This window comes from Tamandua tetradactyla, chromosome 13 (assembly GCF_023851605.1).
Source record: "Tamandua tetradactyla isolate mTamTet1 chromosome 13, mTamTet1.pri, whole genome shotgun sequence".
NCBI lineage: Eukaryota > Metazoa > Chordata > Mammalia > Pilosa > Myrmecophagidae > Tamandua > Tamandua tetradactyla.
This window is the reverse complement of record NC_135339.1, coordinates 65,481,590-65,504,751: the sequence shown is the minus strand read 5'-3', so window position 1 is coordinate 65,504,751 and position 23,162 is coordinate 65,481,590. Positions and strand designations below refer to the sequence as shown.

The following is a 23,162-nucleotide window of genomic DNA, read 5'->3' as shown; positions in this document are numbered from 1 at the left end:
GAGAAGAACAGAGGAGAGCTGATATCAGGGCCTGTTTAAGAGAGGTGAGCTACTGTCTTTCTCTGAGGTCCCTGTTTCATTAGTCATGCCATTACCCATCATAATTAGCTGAGTGACCTTGGGTAAATTAATTGCCTTTATAGGCCACAGTTTCCACAACTGTAAAATGGGTGCATTGGACTCATTTATTGTTAGCTCCTAATCAGGGCTCCCTGAATCAGGGATAAGGGAGGGGAGTCTCTTGGGGAGACAATCAGAAATTCCTGCACTGTCTAAAGCAGTAGCCCCTCCAACCTCTTCTCCACCCTTCCACCAATATCTAGCGGAAAACCAAGGACCAGCCAGCATGTTCTTGGCAGGGTATCACTGTTTCTTGGTCCCCTTCCCAAACCCACCCAAAAAAGACCCATCCCCAGGATGCTGTGCCCTGACTTACCACTTGAGCTCTACCAGCTAGATTGGAAGTTTGGACGGTAGCCTGGATTTCCCAGTCAGAGCAGTCACTGTGTCCTTCTCAAATCCATCCCCTCCTTCCACCCCTCAGCTGTCCCCACAGTTCAAGCCACCAGCATCACCCCAAACCAGACAATTATTCTGATATTCTCTGGCCTCTGACCCCTCACCAGGGCTGTCAGGGTGACCTTTCTACTTGACTAACCTAGCTAGGTCACTGCCCAGCTCAGAGCTCACAGTGTCTCCCAAACACCTCCTTTGCAGAGCATGCAAGGCCCTCGGTGAATCAGCCCCACACCAGGTGACATGACCCTGCCCACCCTGCCCACCTGTGCTCCGTGCACACCAGCCACACGTGTTCTAGAACATGGCTGCATCTCACACGGCCGTAGCTCTTTGAACACTTCCTCCATCCAGGTGCTCTTTCCCCACACTGGCCACTCCAACTTCAAACTCCTTCCCTACTTTCATCTCTTAGCTCAGAGGGAGCTTCCCTGAGAGATCATCTTGAGGCCCCAACATGGACTAGACCTGCCTCCTCCGAGGCGTGGTCAGCCCTCTATGCAGCCCCCAGTTCTGCAGTGATCTAGCCAGATGGCAAGGACCCCTCCTCTTACTCGGAGCAGCCTCAGGGCAGACAGGTATCTTCTAATCTCTGCCTCCCCAGCACCTGCCATGGAGGGCACTCAGTAGAGCTCGAGATATATTTTAGGAAGGAAGGAAGGACAGAAGGAGGGAGGGAGGGAAGGAAACAGAGGGAGGGAGAAAGAGGCAAGGGCTGATGGTTCATGGTTTCTACTGGTCCCCACCTGCCCCTTCTCCAGGCTCCTGGGCTCACCCTCCCAGCTGCGATGCCCCACGTCCCTTGAAGATGACAGCCTACCCAGCCCAAGACCGCAGAGCCCCAGGGGCAGCCCCTCCCTGTTCCCTCAGCTCTATCAGCAGCACCAGCTGGTGCTCACTCAGGCAGAAACAGCGGAGAAGCCAAGCAGCCCTGTGTATCTGGGAACACGGGGAAAACTGAGGGGCGCAGCCTCTTCTGACCACCTTCCCTGGAGGCAACGAGAGCATCTACCCAAGTGCCAACTGTAGGGCCACAAGGAGGAGATGCTAAAAACGGACACGCCTGGCTCCATCCCAGCCTCTCCCAGATTAAAGCGGCAGGAGGAAGAGCCCCTGCTCGTTTGCATAAACCATTTATAGCAGCGCTTTCAAACCCACGCCTTCCAAGAAGAAAAAGGGCCACTGCAATTGCCTGTGGCTTCCCAGTCTGTCGCTTTCTCTCTCTCTCTTTTTTTTTTATTTTAATAACAGGAAGCTGTGCTCAGGAGAAATCTCTACTCTGGCTGCTCCTGGCAGTGGAGAAGCTACATTTTCTCTCCCAACCAAAAGATGAGGATGGGAGGTAACCTAGGCTCAGGTGTCAGTGACTTAGTTTGCAACACTTCCAAGCATCCATCAACTCATTTAATCTTCCCTGTAACCCCCTGAGGTAGCCATTGCCTGTGCCCATTTTACAGATAAAACTAACTCTCTTACAAACCATCCTGGATTTCAACAGCATGTTCTCCTCTGTCTCCAGCCTCTTTTTCCCTTGTTCCATTTTTTTCTTCTTCTTCCATGATGTGATTACTATCTTTCCCTCCTTTCCTCAATCCGTATCTCCTGTCTATTGTATATTTTAGCCAACCTGTTCTCTCCTCTTCTCCATATGATCAACTTCATTTCTTCCCAGATCTGAGAGTGTTTCACCTTATTCCAACCACTTCCCTAATGCTTGCAAAGACCACAGAGGCTTGAGGTCCTCAGCCTGAGGACACCCCAGGGTACAACTTTGTCCTCACTTGGATGAGCAGAATGATTTGGTGTCCATTCCAAATATGAGTAATTCAATCATTTGCCTCCTTCTTAGGAAACATACACAATTGCCTAATACACAAAAAGAAGCTAATACAGTCAGAGGAAATTGCCAGACATACTTTGTCATCTCAAACTGATAACTAGACAGACACACAGATTCCAGGCAGCAAGACCTCCACACAATCAATGAGTCACAGAGACACGAAATTCTCTGAAATCATTTAACCCATAGTAACTAGGTGAAGTCATATTAAAGTTATGATTTTGATCAAAAGTTAATATTCTATTGTTATAGGTTTTAGTGTCTTCCTTGTTTTATATTCTTTGCTCTCTATTTTTTTCCTGATGAATTAAAAAAATACAGGGTTTTTGTTCAATGTGAATGTTCAACAATAAAATATTATTTGAATAGTCAAAAAATAAATAAAAGGGCGGGCCATGGTGGCTTAGCAGGCAGAGTTCTCGCCTGCCATGCCAGAAACCCGAGTTCGATTCCCAGTGTCTGCCCATACAAAATATAAATAAATAAAAACATAGTTACCAATGCCCAATCCCCAATCCAAATCAATTAATTGATAAACTCTGTGGGTGGGGCTCAGGCATGGTGTTGTTTTTTTTTTTAAATACCAAAAAACACAAAGAAAATTCAAACATTTCTATTTTGATCATTGCATTCTACATATATAATCAGTAATAGGCATGGTGTTTTTTAAAGCTCCTTGGGTAGTTCTAATGTGCAGCCAGGACTGGGATCCAATGCAATGGTTCCATTCCCCTGGCTAGAATGGCCATCATGCCAACTGATTTATTTATTTATTTATTTATTTGCATGGGCAGGCACTGGGAATCGAACCCAGGTCTCCAGCATGGCAGGCGAGAACTCTGCCTGCTAAGCCACTGTGGCCCGACCCATTCCAACTGATTTTTGACAAGCAGGCAAAGACTGACCAATCAATCAGGAAAGAAAACTCCTAATCAATTAATTGAAAAACTCTGAAACATGTGGCAATATAGATGCTTGAAGACATGTTGAATGAAATAAGCCAGACACAAAAGGACAAAGATTGCATGATCTCACCAATATGAGATAATTAGAACACGCAAACTCACAGAACCAGAATCTAGAATATAGGATACCAAGGGATGGGGTGGGGGTAGGGAACAGGGAGTTAAGCTTCAAAATGTATAGAATGTGTATTTGGGATGATGGAAGAGTTTTGGTAATGGATATTGTGAATGTGATTAACAGCATTTAATTATCTATTGAATGAGGTTAAAAGGGGAAATTTCAGGTTGTATACATGGTTCACCAGGCACTTGAGGAGCATCCAGCAGGGGGGGAAGTTCCAGGCAGTCAACACACTGTCCAGTCCATCTGACAACAAATTTCTCATTGGGAAATAGTAAATTGACTTCTGATTTGATCCATGAGTGTTTGGGACTTGATTAGAGGGCACCAGGAGCCCTCAGTCCTATCACCCAGAGGTGACAGGGCGGAGATGAAAACTTTGAGCCAGCTCAGCCAAGAGCCAGATCCACCATCTTCCCCTGGCATCCAGATAGAATCACCAACCTCCCAGTCACCTGAAAACCTTGGGTTCTTTCCTCTCCCTCACCATGTACAACCTCTCATTTACCCGTGCTCCCAGTTTCTCTCTCACATATGTCTCACATGGGTCCCTCCTCTGTTTCACCACCACTGTCACTGAGGTGCTGGCATCCTTCTAGACAACCACACTCCCATCATAAAATGGTCTTCTGCCTCCCTTCCTGTCCCTCTTAAATCCATCCTCCCCAGGATAGTAGAGCAAGAGTGATTTCTCCAAAATACAAATCTAAAACCTTCAGTGGCTCCCACTCTGCAGAGATGCCCAGAGGCAGTGTGGATGTGGTTCATCGATCATCTCCTTCCACTTTTGAAGCTGAGTTAAATGCTTCGTTCAGTGGTGTTTTACTTTTGGCAACCAGATGATCTTTTGTAAATTAGTGCCTCACTAGCCATATAGAAGCAAAAGTTTAATGTACCTTTATAAACAACCTTGGATACTAAGTCTGAGTGTAACTGCTAAAAGAGCCTGAATGAAATTTTCATAGTAAGCATTGCAAAGCCTCCTACCTTAATTTCCCCAGAAACAGGAGCCTTCTGGTTGGGGTTTCTCAGGCCCACATTTTCTAACATCTCTTCTTTCCTTTTCCAGTCTCAGTAATTCCTATGCCTCAGTTAAAAGAATAAGTGTGTTCTCTGTCAAAAGAGTAAGTGAATAAATGAGAAGCTCTTTTTAAAGGGATGTTAAGCAGTAACATCCTCCAGAAAGAATATTCTACACACACCTTTGCTGTCTCTCTAGCAGGGGAGGGGCAGAGCCAAGAAGTGGGCCCAGAGAAAGCTGTCCTGGGTAGCCAAGAGCTCACTGAGCTCTACCCATGCAGGATTCAGGAGGTGAGAGCAGCCGGGGACAGATGGCCCAGGCTGGGGCAAGGGGGCCAAGACTAAGGCCAGAGACATCAGAAGGTAGAAACCTCAGGAGGAGTCCACACCCCTCATTGCAAGGTGAGGAAAACTGGGCACAGGGAGGCATAGTAATCTGCCAGGTGAGCTGGTTAGTTTATCAGAGGCAACTCCTTGGGATGCATGGCTGAAAAGGGACTGAGCCTATTGGCTAGGTGAGGAAAACCAAGGGCAGAGAAAGGACTCAAGGGCTCAAGGTCATACGCACAGCAGCAGAGTTGGACAAAGACTCAGCTCTTCTGGGCCCCTCAGCCACCTCTTCCTTCCTCTCACCACATCCTTCCTCTCCTCTTCCTCACCTCACTGCCTCAGGCTTTCATTTTAGCAACTTCCCCAGAAGCCTTGGAGCCTGTGGCCAGTGCCAGCCAGACTCATCAGCCCCTCACCATCCCCAACGCCTAGGCCAGAGATATCCTGGCCCACAAAGAGGTCTGAGAACCAGGGAACCAGGAGCCTGGGTTCTAGACCTCCATTTGCCTCAACTTGCTGTGTGACTCTGGGCAGGTCTTTTGTGCTCTTTGTGTCTCAGTTTACTCCTCCACGAAAGGACAAGATTGGACACCATGATCCAGACATTTTCTATCCCTTACGATCCTGGGCGTGGCTTGAGGCCTGTCCACAGTCTGCTAACGTGGCAGAGGCTGAGGTATCTTAGGGCCAGACTCTGTTACATAGACATCTTGGTGACCCTTGGAGGGGCTAGCCAGGCCACACTCTGGAGAGGGGGCCCATCCTGGCCTCCCCAAAGCCCCCACGGCCTCACAGTGAGAAACAATGAATTTCATTCCAAATAAGGGAACTTACAGCAAAGTCCCCCGCCACGGCCCGGTTCCGGCTGGTTTATGTTAGCTGGACAAGACTAAACAGACCTTCACATTCCCTGTATTAAGCACTAAAAATGAAAAAACGACTGTCTCTGGAGCACGGAGCAAGGGAGAAGTTGGGGCTCCCCTGAGGCCCCTCAGAGAGGCTCAGCAGCCCCAGTGCAGGGAGGCCGAGGTAGGAGTGTTAGAGAAGGGCCACTGGGGGAGGATGGAGACTTCAAAAGGCAGCAAGGAGGGGGCACAGAGTAGGGGGCATATGCTCTGGGAGCAGGGGAGATGTGTAGAGAGGGGCAGGGGACCTTTGTGTATGCAGAGGTGAAAATATGAAGGGAAACAAAAATGAGAAGCAGGCTGGAGTGAGGGGAGAAAGGGAGAGAGAGAAAGACAAAGGAGGAAGGGAAGAGAAAGAGGGGAGAGAGGAAGAGAGCGAAATGGAGACAAGAAAGAAAGATACAGAGAATGCTCCACAAAGGGAGACGGACAGAGCTCTAGAGAGTGGATGGAGAAAGCAGAGAAAGAGTGGCCCAGCCAGCAACAGGAGGACCCCAATAGGCTACTTGCTGTCCACACATCCCTGCCCTGGCCCCACGACCAGGAAGCCAGGAGGGAGGATAAAGGGGAGGAAAGAGGACCCAGTCATTTCCTGAACAATACAGCACCTTGTTCCCAGCTGCTCCACCTGCCTCATGCACCAAGCCCGAGATAAGAATTTAATTATTTGCAAAACAGAGAAACCTGAAACAGGACTGAGTTCCTGCTTTCCCAGGCATGCCACCCCCCACCCACTCACCCCCATATCTAAGCCTTCCCTCTAGGCTTCCCACACCCTGCTGGGCGGCCCCTGAAAACCTCCAGTACGCACTTTTACAAAGTGCTTTGCCACCGTGTTCTCAAAACCCTGGGTGGCAGGCATCACAGTTCCCATCTTAGAGGCTGATAAACTAACCCTGGGAGAGTGGCATGGCCTGCCCTCAACCTCTGGTCAGTGGAGGGCAGAGCTGGGATCAGTGGTGCTCGTGTGACCACAGGTTCCGAACCCACCTTCAGCCTGGCCTTATTCCCACACCCAGCCAGCTCTGCCTCCTTCCACTCCCTGCCCACCACCAAAAGAAAGCCCTATCTCTGCCTATCCAAGTTTCTCCACCATTCTAAAAACAAACCCTCTACCTGAAGTCCTCCCTGACTTCACTCAGCCTTACTGACTCCTCTTCTCAGACCACCCTCAGCCCAGTGGTCAGCACCACAACATCATGAGGCTGGCACAGGACCCGGCACCTGAAAGGCAACTAAGAAAATCTGCACCGTTGATGAATAAATGAATGACCCTTTGGCTCCATATTGCTCTCGCCTTCTCTTGTCTTGGCCCCAGATCCAGGTATTCAGGAAATGGCATGTCAACAAAGAAAAGAAATTGGGCCATGGCAGCAACTTTGAAGGATCCACAGAAGATAAGGAATCAGGCCATTCTTGCAGTCATTTAAAAATATTTGTCAAGTGCCAACTATTTGTGTCAGGTATTGGTGTTAGTGAGACAACGGTGAGCAAGAGAGACCTACTCCTGCCCCATGTATCTTTTACATACAACTATTATGATTATTGCTTTGATGGGGGAAGCAAGGAGCAGCAACAGGAGCTTACAGCATAGGACATCTAACTTAGCCTGGGATAGGGGGCAGTCATGTCTAAGCTGATAGGGAAAGGTTGAACCTAATGATGGAAACAAGAGCTGATATTTATTTATTATGCACAGTCTTGCTGGTGGGGAAACCTTCTCCCCAACCCCCAACTCTCAGGGGCCAGAGTTTCCTGGGCCACAGGGAAGGAACTCCATCCCAAAGGAGAAGTTCTTCTGGAACATTAGAGAAATTACCCCAGATATGGATCCCACCTCCTCATGTGGCCTTGCCCTGACAACTCTGCTCCATTCACTGCTGGCCCCACATTTGGACGGAAAAGAGGAAGACGTCTGAAACAGGGACGTCTATCTGCAGCAGAGAAGGAGGGGTGCAAGGAGGCCCCCACGGCAGGGGCATTGGATCATGAGTCAAGAGTCCCCCATTCAAGGTCCACTGGCCAGTTGCCCCTGGGCAAGTGGAAACAGGGAACTTTGAAGGGGCCCTGAAAATGTCCACACAAGTTGACCTCAGTCTGTTCCTCCAATAAATAAGGCTACCACCACCTGACTCAACAACCTCTCATAGTTCTTGGGCAAGACACAAAGAGGCACGAGGGCTTCACAAAGCTGAAAGCCCTGGATGAACGTAAGGGAATCTTTCCCTTGCAGCAACTTTGTTTTCATAGAAAAGGATCCATGTTGGAGGAAATGGGAGAGCAAAAGGGAAAGGGGAGTAGGTTGGTGGCCCTATTTAAACACAGACATTTCTCAGCCTGGTGCCAGCCCAACCCAGGGTGAGAGGATGCCACAACCCCTCCATACCTGGGACACTGCAGAGCACAAGGGTGATGGCCAGGCCCTTTTAGAGCCCAGTTTACAGCAGGTTCGCACCCACCGTGGGAGAGAGGTTGTCAGCCTAACCCGGCCCAACCCGCTCTACCACGACCCTGCCAGAGCTACATGCCAAGCCCCAGGGACTGAGATTCAATATCTGCTCAACACGTGCTCCCTCTCCCCAGGGGCCACTCAGCACAAGTTAAGATCCGATTTGCACTAATTGGACCAAGCTGGCAGTGCCCGGGGCAGCTTGAGTGCTGTCACCCTGTCACCAAGGATTTGATCACAGAGCCATGACCATCTATGCCTATGGAGTCCACACTTAATGCCATCTGGGGAGGAACAAGTGAGTGTGGATGGTGCTCTGTGAGCCAAGACCATTGTCTCGCCAAAGCTTGTGGCCAGAGACCTAGAGTTTGAGAGCGACTTAGCCATGGTCTTACATCCAGGCCAGGGCTGGAAGACGGGGTCCTTGACGCCAGCTCATGAGTCTCTCTATTGGCTCATTCCTCTGCAGATGGCCCCAGAAAGTCTCCTGTGGAAGAGAAAGGGGATGCTAGCCCATCCCTTGTTCCCTTTGTGTCACTGTGAGAATCAAAGCCTGAGAAGGGGAACCTCGATCCCAATCCTAGAACCCTGAGCTCCAAAATGGACTCTTGTCTGGACTCAAAGCTCAGAGATAGTCATGAATCCTGGTCCCTGAAATGGCATGGAACCATCACCCCAGCATGGGATGCAGACCCCCAAAACTTGAACCTCAACTCCAACTCCTTAACTCTAGGGTCGGGTTGATCTAGCTGATCCCCTCAACCACAGAGAATCTGTCAGCCAGGCAATGGGGAGGGAAAAAGAGCCCCTCTGCACCTCTCCCACACCAGCCAAGCTCTCCATCCTGCATGCAACTTGAGGGAGGCACCCCATTGGTGCCAGCCTGCTTCCCTGGGAGGTGGGGAGAGTCCAGGGGTGTTGAGGCTGGAAGAGGGCCTGGCTGCCATGCTCCTGGTTCACCCCAGGCTGTATCCTGACCGGTGTGATCCCAATGCTGACACATAGAGGCCCCATGAAGAGGCCCAGAAAGAGCCGGGAACGATGCAGGGACAAGCAGCTCTTTCATAATCCAGTGACAATCTGGATTCGTAGAAATGGGGCTATGAACTCTCAACATGAGAATCAAATGAGACCCTGGAGGAAAAAGCAGGAAGGGAAAGTTTAAATGCTAATCAAATGCAAAGGACAGGGCCTCTGAAAAGTTCCCACGGCCATAGGCAGAGTCAAAAAGCTTTTTCTGTCTTCACTTTCCCTTTCCCACCCATTGTGCCACCTCTCCAGCTCATTTTCACATTCTGTTTTATGGTACGGCCATCCATCCAGTCCCTCTGCTTTTTCCTCTTTTGACAGTTTAATCATTTAATAAGAACTGAGCCCCAGGGTGGGGGGGCTGTGGCCTGTGATTTCAACTCTGGGAAAGTCAGAGCAGCCCTGGCCTGTCCTTGATGATTTATGGTCACCTTTGATGGTTTTTGTGTTCATGCTGGGGGTAGGGTGCAGCTTCTCCAGGGAGGCAGGGAGCCACCTAAGAAAAACTGGCCAGTTCGGGACTGAACGTCCCTCGCTCCAGGCCAGCCAAGAGCCAGGTACTTATCACACTACAGGGGCTGAGGCCCTGCCTCTTCCTTCCTAGGAGTTGCCTGTGACAGGCAGAGAGGACATTAGCCAATGGTGATGTGTAGGGAGGAAACCAACAGCTCAGGAACAGCCCTATCCCTCTCTCCTGTCTCAAGACCTCACACTCTTGGTGGGAACATAGCTCCTGGAGGGAAATTCACATACACACATCGGCATATATACCCTGACCAGGCCCACCCTCCCAGCATCTCCAAGCTTTTCCAGGTCACCTGTTACCTTGCTGACCACTGGCCCCAGAGCCAGAATTCTTAGACACATCAGTGCCTGCACTTCCTTGACATCTCCCTCTCTTATCCCTACACTCCAAGATTCATCAAGTACATCAAATCTACTTCCAAACAATCTCCCAAGTCAATCTCCTAGCTTCGCTGCTCACTGCCCACCCTATACCTCTCTTGCCTGGAGGAGAACAGCTACCTTCTTCCTGGCCTACCCTGCCTCTCTCCCTTGGCCTCACAGTCCACTCTCCAAACATCAGCCCAAGAGCTTTCTAAAACATCTCACTGATCTCCTCACTCTCCTACTTGAAGCCTGTCAATGGCTCTCCTCAGGATTCCACATGCCAAGCATCTGATCCTCACTGGGACAAGCATTCAACCCTCTCCAAAGTCCCTGGGCAAGGATTCATCCAGAGAGTGTCAACCTACAACGTCAGAGTCTTGAGACCTTGTCACCACCTGAACCAGTCAAGCTGTATGATGTTGAGCAAGTCACTTCCCCCCTCTAGCTCAGGGATTGAGAAAGGAAGTAGGACTTCAAAGTCAGTAGCCACTCACCGCCCCTCCCACAGGGCTGCCATGCACACACCTGACCACCTGCCAGTCCTTCTATGCTCGGAAAGGTGTCCAAAGGAACACTTGCTGGGAAGATCAGGGAAAGAAGAGGAAAGTAAAGCAGACACGGAGGAGAAGAAGGGCTCCAGAATCTTCTGCCAGTAAAGACTGATGTCTGGATTGGACCAGCCTGGGCCATGAGTAACTCAAGGGCACAGACCATGCCTTGCCTTGCCTCGCCTCTCCATTCTCTGTACCCAAGGCCATGCCTGGCTCACAGTAGGCAACAACACATGTAATGAATCATCTGGAACATTCTTGCAGCTTGTCTCCATTCTGATCGGGGGAGTGGCCCTCCCCATACTCTCAGAGGCACCTGGATACCCCAACTTGAACATGCATGCTATAGACTGGCCCATCCCCCTGGAGAACATCAGTCTCCAGAGGCTGGGGCAAGCCAAGACAGAAAAATGGAGGTGAAATCCAAGAGCCTGGAGACCTGCTATCATCTAATCGTAAGTCAGCAACCTGCCCTGGCAATGTTCCCCTTTTCTGTCCCCTCTCCAACTTCTGGAGCAGCCAGGATGGCATTTGAGCCAAAAAAAGGCCCACAAAAGGGGATCCAGGTAAGCCAGCCTACTATACCTCCCTCCCACTTCCCTCTCTCCCAAGAAGGGAGGAGCCTCTCTCCCGAGCTTAGTCCCACACACACAGCCTTTAAGACAAGCAGTCAACTTTCATGGATAAGTGGGAGGGTGCAAGGCTCCACTAAGAGGCAAGGGAGTGATTGCTTAATGATTTTCTGCTGAAAGTTCCTTGGCCAGGAGGGCTGGGACGAGACTGGCTGGACTTGGCAGCAGGAGCTTTTGTTTGTGCTGGTTGGTCCATCCAGGCACATCCTCCACGGCCCTCTGCACCCAGCTCATCCTTCTCTAATGGGGGTAGTACTGCCCCCTCTAGGTTGCTTTTAAAAATACGGGAGGGTTTTTCATTTTAGTGTCCCAATGACTTCTTGGGTGGCCAGTGGCACTTACTAGGCAGAGGCCAGGGATGCTAAGTGACCATTCCATGGACAACATGCTGATAGCACGCCCTGTAGGAACATGAAATCAACTCCTATTCCTTTCCAGTCATTTCCGCAGAGGAACCCATCCCCCTTTTATGGCTCCCTAATTTTCTCTTTCATAGCCCTTCTCTAAGCCTAACTGCTTGGGGGAGAATTGATAAAAATACTTGAGCAGAGTAGTTCAAAGTAGTGAGTCCCCAGTGCTCAAGAAGGTGTAGCGTACTCCCCCACCCCTTAACTGTGGGCTGTGCCAGGTGACTTTCTTTTAAGGAGTATAATATGGAAAGGGGGAGAAAAGTGTAACTTTATGATGGAGAGACCTGGTATTTCCCTCAGCCAGATAGTGAAGGTCACCATCGACAGCGATAAGTCATTTTGACAACAGGTACCACTGATATAATATGATGAAAATGGCACTTTTATTTTGAGGTCTTTCTCTCCAAAACCCATAACCCCAATCTAATCATCAGACAAATCCCAGCTGAGGGATATTCTACAAAATACCTGACCAGTATGCCTCAAAACTGTCAAGGTCATCAAAAACAAGGAGAGTCTAAGAAACCAGCACAGCCAAGAGGAGCCTCAGGAGATGTGACAACTGTAATGTGGTAAAACAATCATCTGGTATCTTGGACGGGATCCTTGTACAGAAAAAGGACACTAGGGAAACACTGAGGAAATCTGAACAAAGTACGGATGTCAGCTAACAATAATAATGTATCAATATTGGTTGATTGGTTGACGTTCCAGACGAATGGAAGATGTTAAAAATAGGGGGAAATTAGGTGTGTGGCATACAGGAACTCTCTATACTACTTTTGCAACAATTCTTTAAATCTAAAACTTTCCTAAAATATGAAGTCTACTAAAAAACAGCAACAACAACTGTAACAGATAGCTCCAAGTCAGGGAGATCTTGGCTAGAATCTCAATTCCATCTCATACCAGCTATATAAACTTGGTTAAGGTACTTAACCTCTCTAAGTCTCAATTTATTCATCTGTGAATGGCATTAATGATGGTACCTACTTTACATGGTTGTTGTAAGATTAAATGAGATGACAGGTGTGAAACGTTTAGCACAGACCCTGGCACAGAGCAGGTTAGCAATTATCATATTCCAACTCATCTGCTCCCTTGCTAGAGGGCAAGCTCCCTGGAGGTTGTCTGTTTTGTCTACCACTGTATCTTCATGCCTAGGACAGTGTCTAGCCCATACCAGATGCTAAACAACTAAAGAATTAGATGCTAAAGAATGAGCTCTCCCAGCCACCTCTTACCCTCCCCCAACCCCTAAACCTTGGAACTTCAGCTCAGCGCCAGAGCCCGCACCTCCGCCAGCACTGTAGCTAGAAGCAGAGAGAAAGCCAAGGCCTCCCACCTGCCTCCCAGTGACTCATGCCTATTCTCCTCTTCTTCTCCTAGCCCTTCTTTTCTGTGCTCTAACCAAACCCCCCTCTCCAGGCCTCAGCACCTGCTCATTTCCCATAGCAGCAGGATCTGTGTAGTGACCCCCGATAAACATCTTTTAATAAATCCTGGAGCTAGATCTGTCAACCAGAAGCTATGCTGCAGTCCCCTGAATCTCCTCCCACTTCCTGGGCTGGCCCATTAGAGCCTCTGGTCTGGAAAGTGCTGCTGGCCAGGTAGGTCCTATAGGCCCCTCAGGGTGTCTGGACTCCTGCTTACTGGAGAATGGCCAACAGGCTGCCCAGGCTACTCTGTCAGCCTGACCCTCCTCACAGGCTGCTCAGCATCTCAGCAGCCTGGCCTGGCTCTGCCTATGCCACCAGGCCTGAGCCTGACAGCTGGCCAGGTCACTTCTCTCCATCCCTGCAGGCAGGTTTCCCAGGCGTTACCAAGGAGACCACTTGCATCCTTCCCACGGTTGCCAAAGCAACCAGCTCAGTGAGAAGCAGCCCCTTAGCATCTAGACTGGGTGTACGGGTTCAGGAATGAGATCGTCACAGACCAATACGACACAGGCCCAGGCAGCTGGCACACTAGGGCAGAGGTGACCCTGGCATCCCTAGGCAGTGTTCAGTTCCCACCCTCCTTCCTTCCCCTCCTTCCCTTCTTCTGTGACCTCCTTCACCAATACTGCCTCCATCTAGGTCTCCGTGATTTAGAGCCAGTGCCTGGGCTTCAATGTCCACATCTTGAAAATGGGTACATACGATTCCAGAGGGTAAAGGAAAGAGATCCCAAAGGGCAGAAAATGTTCCCTATTTTCAGTTTTCTCCCTCATGGACTTTGACGTCCTGGTTAGAAATCCCAGCTCTAGCATTTCCTAGTACAGGGTTTTTTATATGAGTAAGCTTGTAGGTTTATAGAAAAATCATGCTGAAAATAGAGTTCCCATATACCCACCCTATGATGAACACCTTGCATTAAGGTGGTACCTTTGTAAAAATTTTAAAGAATATTATTATAATTGTCCTATTAACTATATCCCATAGTTTACATTAGACAGCATTAATCTCCATTTTCTCACCTACAAAAAGAGAATAATATCTCCCTCATAGGCTTATCAGGAGATTAAATGAATTAGTGTACACAAAGGCACTCAGCCCAGTGACCAACATCAGGACTTGGGCTTCTTAAAGCTCACTTTTTTTGTGAAACGTTGCTCAACATTGCTAAACATTTCACACCTGTCATCTCATCTCAAGGCCAGCTGACCATACCCATGCATCAGAAATGTTTCCAGATTCACCCTCAGGAACCCTAGATGAAGAGTCAGCTTGGCAGTCCCATCCAGCCCTTTCAGCTTGGCCTAAGAGAGAAGTCCTGTGGTCTCCAGGAACCTCCCAACAGCTCAAGATGCTCTGTCCCCTCCTCTCTTCAGCCTATATTCTGTTGCTACTGCTGTTTAAATAAAATCACTACCCTCCTCCACTCAAAAGCCTTCCATGGCTCCCACTACCTACAGGATAAAATCTAAACTCCTTATCCTGATATTTGAGGCCCAAGATCTGACCCCAGCCAACCTGCAAAGACTGACCTGTTAATGTCCCCACTGAGGGACCCACATTACAGACAGGAGGGGCTGTTCACTGTCCCTGAACACACCCTGAATTTTCCCACCTCCATGCCTTTGCTGTCGTGCCCCTTATCAAGATGTCTTCTGACTCCAGCTAACCACAGGGTCCCCTCCTCCAAGAAGCCCTGCCTGATCCCACCCACCCCAAGAATGCCAGGGGGACTGTTCTGAGGCCCCACAGCCATGACAGTTCTCAGACATTGGGGTACCACAGAATGACCGGGGATCATACTAAACTAAAATACAGATTTGGGACCCAATCCCCAAGAAATTCTAAATCAGTCTGGACTGAGGCTGGGAGTCTGGATTTTAGACACACTTTCAGCTGATGCTGATGCCGATGCAGGTGGTAGAAAAACCTCAGTTTCAGAAACACTGGCCCAAAGGAATAGCAAGTTCCCTTGAAAGTGTCTGAGGACTGGCTGATGGACCTACCTGCCAGATCCTGCAGAAGGGAGTAAAGGGGCAGCGCCTGGGAATTCTGGACCCAAAGCCACCCTACCTCTAATTGACCAATGAGGGAGTATAAAGAGCACCAAGGTACTCCCTTTCCCTCCTCTGGGGCTCTGCCCAGAGACCAGGAGAGAGCGCCCTAGCCTCTTCCCCACAATGGAAAATAGAAGACTGAATTCTAAGGCTGAATTCTATGAAGGCAGGATCGTATAGTGGTCACAGTGATGAAATTTTAAGTCAGAGGGACATGGCTTTGAATGCCAGCTTCACTATTTACTGACTGTATGATCTAGGATAAGTTACTTAACCTCTCTGAGGCTCTCTTTCCCCATCTAGAAAATGGCGACAGTGATAACTCTCTCAGTAGGCTGTCAGGAGGATTTTTAATAGAAATAATCTACATGTGGTACTTGGCACACAGCAACCATCAACACACAGTAGCTATTATAAGTGTTATCATTAAGTTAACAAAACAGAGTTCAAACATACAGCTGAACTAAAAAACCACCAGGGTACACAGGATGGGAGCTCAGGGTTCAACATCGGGCTGTCTCAGACCAGCTTCTCTGAAGCCTTGAGGTGGCTGAGGGGGCCACTAGGTACCCCCAGGACTGTCTGCTTTGTCACTGGGCAGAGAGCTGGATGAGTTCACCTGATCCATAAGTATTATGACAAACAAGGAAGGAGCCCAGACCGGAGCTATGGGAATATCTGTGGGTTGGGCAGTAGAACTGAGGTCTCGAATATCCAGTTATGGCAGGAGAGACATAAGAAGCCATCGAAGGCTGCTGATGGGGAGAGGGGCATGATGGAAGTAGTACTTTAGGAAAAATACTTTGGCAGCATCAAAGGAGAGACCAGACGCAGAGAGGCCAGCTAGGAAGGCAGCTGTTGAAGTATCTGGGATGGGGACCTAAGCACACAGAGTAGGGAATTAGCAGCAGGAACGTGGAGGCAGGAAACTGGTTAGGACCTTGTCCTAGGAAGACTCACGCCTCCCAGAGGGCAGTGAGAAAGTTCAGGCTCTACAGACAAGTTCCTGTGGCTCACACTGGACCACTTCAAAGAATCAAGGCCTCTGGGCCACCTTAGCAGCCCCTCCTTCAGCATGGCTGGGAGACTCAGCCATCATGGAAAAGAGACTGAAAGCAACAGGTGTCTAGTTGGCATCACATTGGAAGGAGACAGTCTCCCTGTGGCTGTCACAACCAGAGGCCTTGTGGCAGTGCCCGATTCAACAAAGCCCCGCCGTTAAAAAGATGGGAGGTCCACTCCCAGGTATACACTCAAAATAATTGAAAGCAGGTGTTCAAACAAAAACTTATACACCAATATTCACAATAGCCAAAAGGCGAAAACAGCCCATAGAGCCATCAACTCAAGATAGGATAAACAAAATGTGGTCTATCCATACAATAGAATATTATTCAGCCAGATAAAAGAAAGAAGTTCTGTTGCAACCTACAACATGGATGAACATGGATGAATTATGCTAAGTGAAAGAAGCCAGACACAAAAGACCACATATTACTTCGTTCCATTTATATGAAATACCTAGGATTGGCAGATCCATAGAGAAAGAAAGCAGATTAGTGGTTGCCAGGGGCTCGGAGGAGGAAGAGTGGGGAGCAACTGCTTAATGGTTAGGGGTTTCCTTTTGGGATGATGAAAACACTCTGGAACTAGATAGTAGTAATAGTTGTTCAAAATTGTGAACATTCTAAATGCACTGAATGTACAGTTTAAAGTGGTGAATTTCATCACATTAAAAAATAAACGATTAGTGACAACCCATCCAATTCTTCATCTATGGGTAACCACTGGGGCTATATATATCTCTCTCCAAAGGCTTTCCCACTTGCCTGTCTCTCAACACTCAGAACAAAGTAGGCAGGCATTCAACAAAGAGCTAGGGAGGGAGGAGGGTCTTTATTCTTTGCAGTTTTCTCCACGAAGCATGAATCCCCTGCTTCAGTCACCCTGTACCCCTCACCCTGAATATATACACACTCTCATTCTCACCTGCAAGCCTTTGCTGTCTGTTCCTTCCGCAATTCTCCTCCCCACACCCTAGGACTCTCACAACACTCCTTGTCAAGCATCCAATTCCTACAGTTTCCTCCGTGTCTGGCTCAAGTCTTTCCCTGATTCCCCCACCTCTGACCTCTGCCCACACATTTAGGGTTCCAGCAGCCCAACCAAGTACTTGATGACGTTCACTTTCTCTGGGACATCTGGCTGTTTCAGCCTTGCCTGTCCAAGTAGAGCTTCAGCCTATGAAAGCCCAGAGGTGCTAGGAGCCTTCAACCCCGAGCCAAGAACATACCAGCCTCTCAGTAACTTCTGTTGGTCTTAAGTCCAGAACTATACCATGGACCTTTCCTCTAGACACTCCCTGGCCAATGCTGATCAGAGCCCCGTGGGAATCACCAGCAGAAGAATGAGGTCAGCGTGTCTCTAGGAAGACCAAACTCTACCACCCGACAGGCAATGGACGAGCCCCCTTTGATGGCAGCCTGACAGCCAGACTAAGATCTTAGATCTCCAGTCAGTCCCAGGGTCCTTTCCAGTTACTTTAATTTAAATGTGACAAATCAATAGAGATTGCAATTATAGAAGGAGAGAAAATTTGAGACAATTGTCCCTTTCTCATTGGATTGATAAGAATCACAGCTGAATTCTGGGTGAGCACAGTAGCAATCCCAGCAGAACTTTGAGTGGACAGTCTTAGAATCACAGCCAATATCAAGTTCCACTCCAAAGTAATTAGAATGGAATTCTGGATGACCAATGATAAACATCAGAGAAGACCCTAGGCCAATGCCCAAACAGTTAAAAGGGAATTGGGTGTGAATACTAAACAAATATAGAATAAAAGGGATGGCTTTATTAGGGTGGGAGAAATAGAAACTGGGTCCTAGTAGTCAGGCTGGGAAAGGTACCCATAGGTGGCCTTCATGGTCATGCTCTGACTTTCATCTCAGGCTTGGAAGGAGCAGAATCAAAATTCCCATGGCCACCTCCAGGAGGTGTGTAGGTGGCACTAGAGAAGAGCAGATCTTGGTAAACAAAGTCAAAAGGAAAATGGCAGGGAAACAGGGCCTGTTGCAGGGAGAATTTCTCCATCATTTATTCCCATAGAAGGAGAGCTGATCTCTTCAAACTTGGTCTTTCCAAGGCCAGACAGTAGGAAGTCAAGGAGTGAAGGAGACTGGGGTGGGGGAAAAGAGGTGGGAGGGCCTCAGATCCTCTCCTGCCCCCTCCTGCCCCTTGCCAAAGACCCCAGCCACAGAGACCTGCCAACACGACAATCTCAAACTTTAGATAAAAGGAAGCATAATCATTGAGGCCTCCTCTGGGGTCCAGTGGAAGTCAAGGATAGAGCAGGACCTTCTCAGGGGGCAGTTGGTGAGCATTAGAGGACCAAGTCACCTTCTGCCCTGAAGGACAGAGAATGGCTTTGGCACTTGACTGACTCACTGAGTAATCCGAGCAAATTCCTATCTTACTCCCTCATTTTTCTTGTAAGGGAGAAGGCTGAACTGAAAGATGACGTGAGTTCCTCCATCATTAGGAATCTGCTTCCAACTCTAGGAAACAGCCAATGGCCTGTAGACATACGAATGCTTATAGCTTATTCTGATGATAAAAAATAAAACTTGCTGTGATCGATAAATTCATTTGTCAACTTGGCTAGATTATGGTGTCCAATAGTTTGGTTAAGCAAGCACTGGCTTTATTGCTACTGGGAAGATATTTCGTAAATTTAAATCTTCAGTAAGTTGCTAGCATCTATCAACTGAGGAGCTTGCCTTCAGCAATGAGACTTCTCTTATGCAATCAGCTGAAAGCCTTTAACAGAGAACTAATTACTTCAGCAGTCAGAAAGAATTTCTACCACTACTTCAGCCAGTCAGCTTCTCCTAAGGGAATTCATCAAAACCTTCACCAGAGTTCCTAACTTGTGACCTGCACTGCAGAGTTCAGACTTGCCCATCCCCAGAGTCACGTGAGCCAAATCCTATAAAATTCCTGAAGAACCTTGATTAATAAACTTGCTTCTTGCAGAAGTTTTAGAAAAGGGCAAACAAAATATTAAAAAGAGGAAAATCTCACATGTGCCCATTATCCAGGAAAAAACAATGTAACATCACCCCAAAAAAACTTTCTTTTTGGGTTTTGGGTTTGGGTTATTTTTTTTCCTTTTTTTTTTTTTCTTTTTCTTCACATCCTTTCTTTTTCACAAAATTGGGATCATACAATCTATATGATTTTTGTATCCTGCTTCTTTCACAGTCATTATTCTGTGAGCACTTTCCTAGTCATTAAACGTTCTAAAAAAACATCATTTTAATCACTGCATAATATTCCACTGAGCTAATCACAGGTATGATTAGCTCTCCTCTGCTGGCTACCCAGAATGGCTTTGGTAGTCATGTGAAAAGGTTCTTTGTAAACTTCATGCTTTGTATCAAATACACTCGGCGGTAATCTCATTACCGCTGAAAGAATATTCCATATTACCGGGCTTTCGGGTTGTTTTCTTAGTATAATTAACCGTAATGAATATCCCAGACTAGGGCATCAGCATTTGCTTGCATTTCCATTTCTTCAGGATCAACTCCTCTAAGTGGAGTTACAAATATGATATTTTAAAAAGGTCTTGATATGTACCACCATACTAATTTCCAGAAAAAATAACAAACCCACTGATTTCCATGAGATGAACAAGAGGTAAAGTTCTGAAAGAGTTGCAGTTGAGTGCAGGGAAGGGGTCCCATTTTTCCTCCTCTCCCCCAGGCCTTATAGGGTAAACAGTCCAATGAAAGAGTAGACAGAATTCCAAGTCAGAAAATAAGGGTCTACGGCCTAGCTCTGCCTCTCACTGGCTTTGAACCTGAGCCAAGCCTTGGTTCTCCTAAATTGCAAAATGGGTATGATTAGCTCTCCTCACTTGGCTACCCAGAACAGTTTTGGTAGTCATGTGAAAAAGTTCTTTGTAAACTTCATGCTTTGTATCAAACACACTGCTATGATCCTTCTCATAACCTGAGGGCTGAGGAAGGAGGTGTCTCTTTGCTAAACCCCAAGAGCTTCCCTTCTTGGCTCTGAGATGATCTATGTGATCCTCTTATCCAGAACGCCCAGGACAAAGTGTCACTTGTTCTGGAGGTCTTGGCAAAACAGCTTCCTGAAGGGAATTAGCGGGGTCCGAGGGTCTGGGAGGAGCCACAGTACCTTCCAAAGGTCAGAGATAATGTTGGAAGATGCAAGGTAGTGGGGCTGGGCCTCGGGCCCCCAGAGGGTGCTGGGTGAGTGGGTAGGGCTTAGAGGATGGAGACCTTCCTGGGAAATGTCTCTTTTCAAGACCCCAGCCCCTTCTTTCAAGGATTTTGACATCTGGCCTCTGGAGCAACCCAAAACCAAGCAGATTCAGTTGATGCAAAACATCAACAGCTGCAGGAACCCCAGGGGCCATCAACTCTGGCCCCTTCCAGGCCGCTGTAAATCAGCCCTGGATTTTTAAGCCCTTTCAATTGGAAATGCAACTAGTGTTCTCAGCTTGGTCATGTGAATAAGACACCGTGGTGGCTCCCCATGAGAAGCACAGCTGGCTGGCCTAAGCGTCTTGCCACCTGGCCCCCTCCACCCAGCAATTGTTCTTTTCCCAACCCTGCACACTCGCCTCGCACATCACGGCCTGAGGGGACTCCAATGACGTCCCAGTGCTGATGGGGACAGCTGCGCAGGCCCACAGAGCATCATCCTCCCGGATCCTCACCACCATCCCCAGCCCCACAGCCCCTTCTCTCTTCCATGACCAGATGTACATCTCCTGTCTCCAGATACACACAACAGGTGGCACCTGCCGGTCCTCTCCTGCCACAGCTCTCCACCTCCCACCCCCTCCACCCGCGCCCCAGTCCTCCAGCGGCGCCCCACCCTCGGCGGAGTCTTACTTACCTTTGAGGTTCTGGGGGTGGCCCCGCGACACCCGGCTCGCGTTTCCTCGGGGCAGAGAGGGGATACTGGAGAAGTTGTTACCCATGGCATCCGGCCCCAGGGCGGGTTCTTCACTCGCAGGGGGCAGGCGAGGCTGGGCAGGAGAGGAGGTAACGTGTGCAAGTGTGTGCGCGCGCGGGGGCGCGCCGCCGGGGGTGGGCCCTGATGGGGCTGCGGCCGGGGGCGGGCTGGCAGGCCGCTCCTCTCCTCCCTGTCTCGGAGCTTCTCAGTGCTCGGCTACCTGCCTCCCATTCCCCGCGGTGGGTGCCGCTGGCTGACCCCTGAGCCGGGGCCAGTGGCGTCCCGGGCTTCCGTCTTCCTCCCGCTGACGCTCGGGTCTGTTCTGGCGGTGGGCAGCGCGGTGGCTCCGGCGCGCTCCCCCCGGGCCATAGAGTCAGGGCCCCCCGCGCGGGCGCTCAGCAGCTCGGCCTGCCCGGCGGCTCGGCGGTTTGGCTGCAGGCTCGTTCCCCGCCCGCGGGGACGGCCGCTGCGGCGAAGTACGCGGTCCCCTGCCGCGGGCCGGTAGGCATGGAGGCGCGGTGGAGCGCCGGGAGTGCTGGGTCCTCCGGCGGCGGTGGGTCTCCCGCGGCCCCCGGCCCTGCCCTCGCCGGGTTTCTCCCGCGGCCGCCGCCCCCGTCCCGCCCGCGCCCGTCGCCGGGGTTCCCTCGCTCCCGTTGTTATGGTGACAGCTGCGCGGGTGAATGAGCGGCTTAGTGACACGCGCGCTTCCGCCCGGGCCAGATGTGGTCCCCGACGCTCGGCGTTCCCGGCGGCCACAGCTTCTCCGCGGCACCGGGGCGAGGGGGGTAGGATGTGAGGCGGGAGGTGGGGGTCCTCAGGATGGTGGAACTTGTTCTTGAAACCAGAACAGTGTGGTGAGAACGTTGAGCTCCCAGGGGCCCGGGGCTGACCGAGTGGGTCTAATTTAAACCTATTTTCCTAGCTCCAAGTACAGGGCCTGGCGCATGGTCAAGGCTCAAGAAATGTTTTTAAAAGAGCGAATAAATGAATTGAGATTAGAAGTCCCAGCACTTGACGCTTAGCTCTGTCAGATCTGGGGCACTGGGGCAGGGAGCTCAGAACAAGAACCCCAGGATGTCCGATTACTGGACAAACAGCAACAGGACCTTTTGGATGCAGACAGACCTAGAAGCCTGGGTCGCTAGGAAGCTGGGGGAACAGATCTCAAATACAAAACCATCAGAGAACCATCAACTCTGTACTGAGTAGTTCTGACAACTGTGCTGGAGGCGGGCCTGAAGCAGTTAAAGGAGGCTACTGAAGGAAGTGGGCTTCAGTAAGTTCACATGACTTCCGTCAGTGTAACCAGCTGGGGACCAGCACTGCTACTAGGAAACCTGCAGAAAAGGAAAAGGAAGTCATTTGCTTCCTACCTGGACCTGGAGCATTGCCTTCTCCTTGTCTTTCAGGGGTAGAAGCTATGCCAAGTTCCTGCCAGACAGAGATTCAGCCTTCCTATCCCTCCAGTTCCCTGAACTGGCTTCAGCTCTTCTGACCCAGGGTCAGCTAGGACATGGACTCCTGGAAAGGACCAACTCATCCCTTCTTTCAAGGAAAGCTCTTCCCCAAGTCTCCATATGCTGGGCTCCTCATTATTCAAGCACAGTGCACGTGTCATTTCCTGACATTCCATGACTACTCCAACTAAAGAACCACACACACTGACAGTCAATTCCATGTCATATTTTATTTCCTTCATAGTTTTTATATGGAATTAGTTTGAAAGTAGCTTTCCCTCTTGTTAATGTTCTGCTTCCTCCACTAGAAAGTAGCCATGGTCACCTTGGGGTCCTCAGACCCCAGAAGATTGCCCAGTACATAACAACTTCTTAATAAACACTGTGGAATGGATGAATCTCCTGCCACCAGCAGGAGTCCACTGAGATTCTTGGATGTGGAGCCTTCTGAGCTGCTTTCTATTCCCCCACCCCCACCCACCCCCATTTTAGGCATTAAATGCCTGGAACTCCAGAAATATCTGTGACAGCCACTCTCACTTGCCATGGAGGGAAGAACAGC

The 23,162-nt window shown here is 49.4% G+C and overlaps 1 protein-coding gene and 1 long non-coding RNA gene across 5 annotated transcripts in view; one reads left to right on the top strand and one right to left on the bottom strand.

Annotated features, from left to right (window-relative positions):
• Nucleotides 1–21,734, bottom strand: part of NEURL1 (neuralized E3 ubiquitin protein ligase 1) — a 63,767-nt gene extending 42,033 nt beyond the window's left edge. The window contains exons 1-3 of one of the 4 annotated variants that reach the window (XM_077125928.1): nucleotides 21,084–21,734; nucleotides 8,542–8,633; nucleotides 4,430–4,555 (exon numbers count right to left, since the gene is read on the bottom strand). Coding sequence is in view for 1 of the 4 variants with exons in the window: in XM_077125925.1 (XP_076982040.1) it covers nucleotides 21,084–21,168 (85 nt within the window). In the remaining 3 variants the exon portion in view is untranslated. The remainder of the gene's footprint in view (nucleotides 1–4,429; nucleotides 4,556–8,541; nucleotides 8,634–21,083) is intronic. The other 3 variants (XM_077125930.1, XM_077125927.1, XM_077125925.1) reach the window with 3 other exon arrangements.
• A 96-nt stretch (nucleotides 21,735–21,830) lies between these two features.
• On the top strand, nucleotides 21,831–22,815 carry LOC143653206 (uncharacterized). The gene is made up of 2 exons (XR_013161158.1): nucleotides 21,831–21,911; nucleotides 22,553–22,815. It is a non-coding gene; the product is annotated as an uncharacterized LOC143653206 (long non-coding RNA).
• Nucleotides 22,816–23,162: the final 347 nt, after the last annotated feature.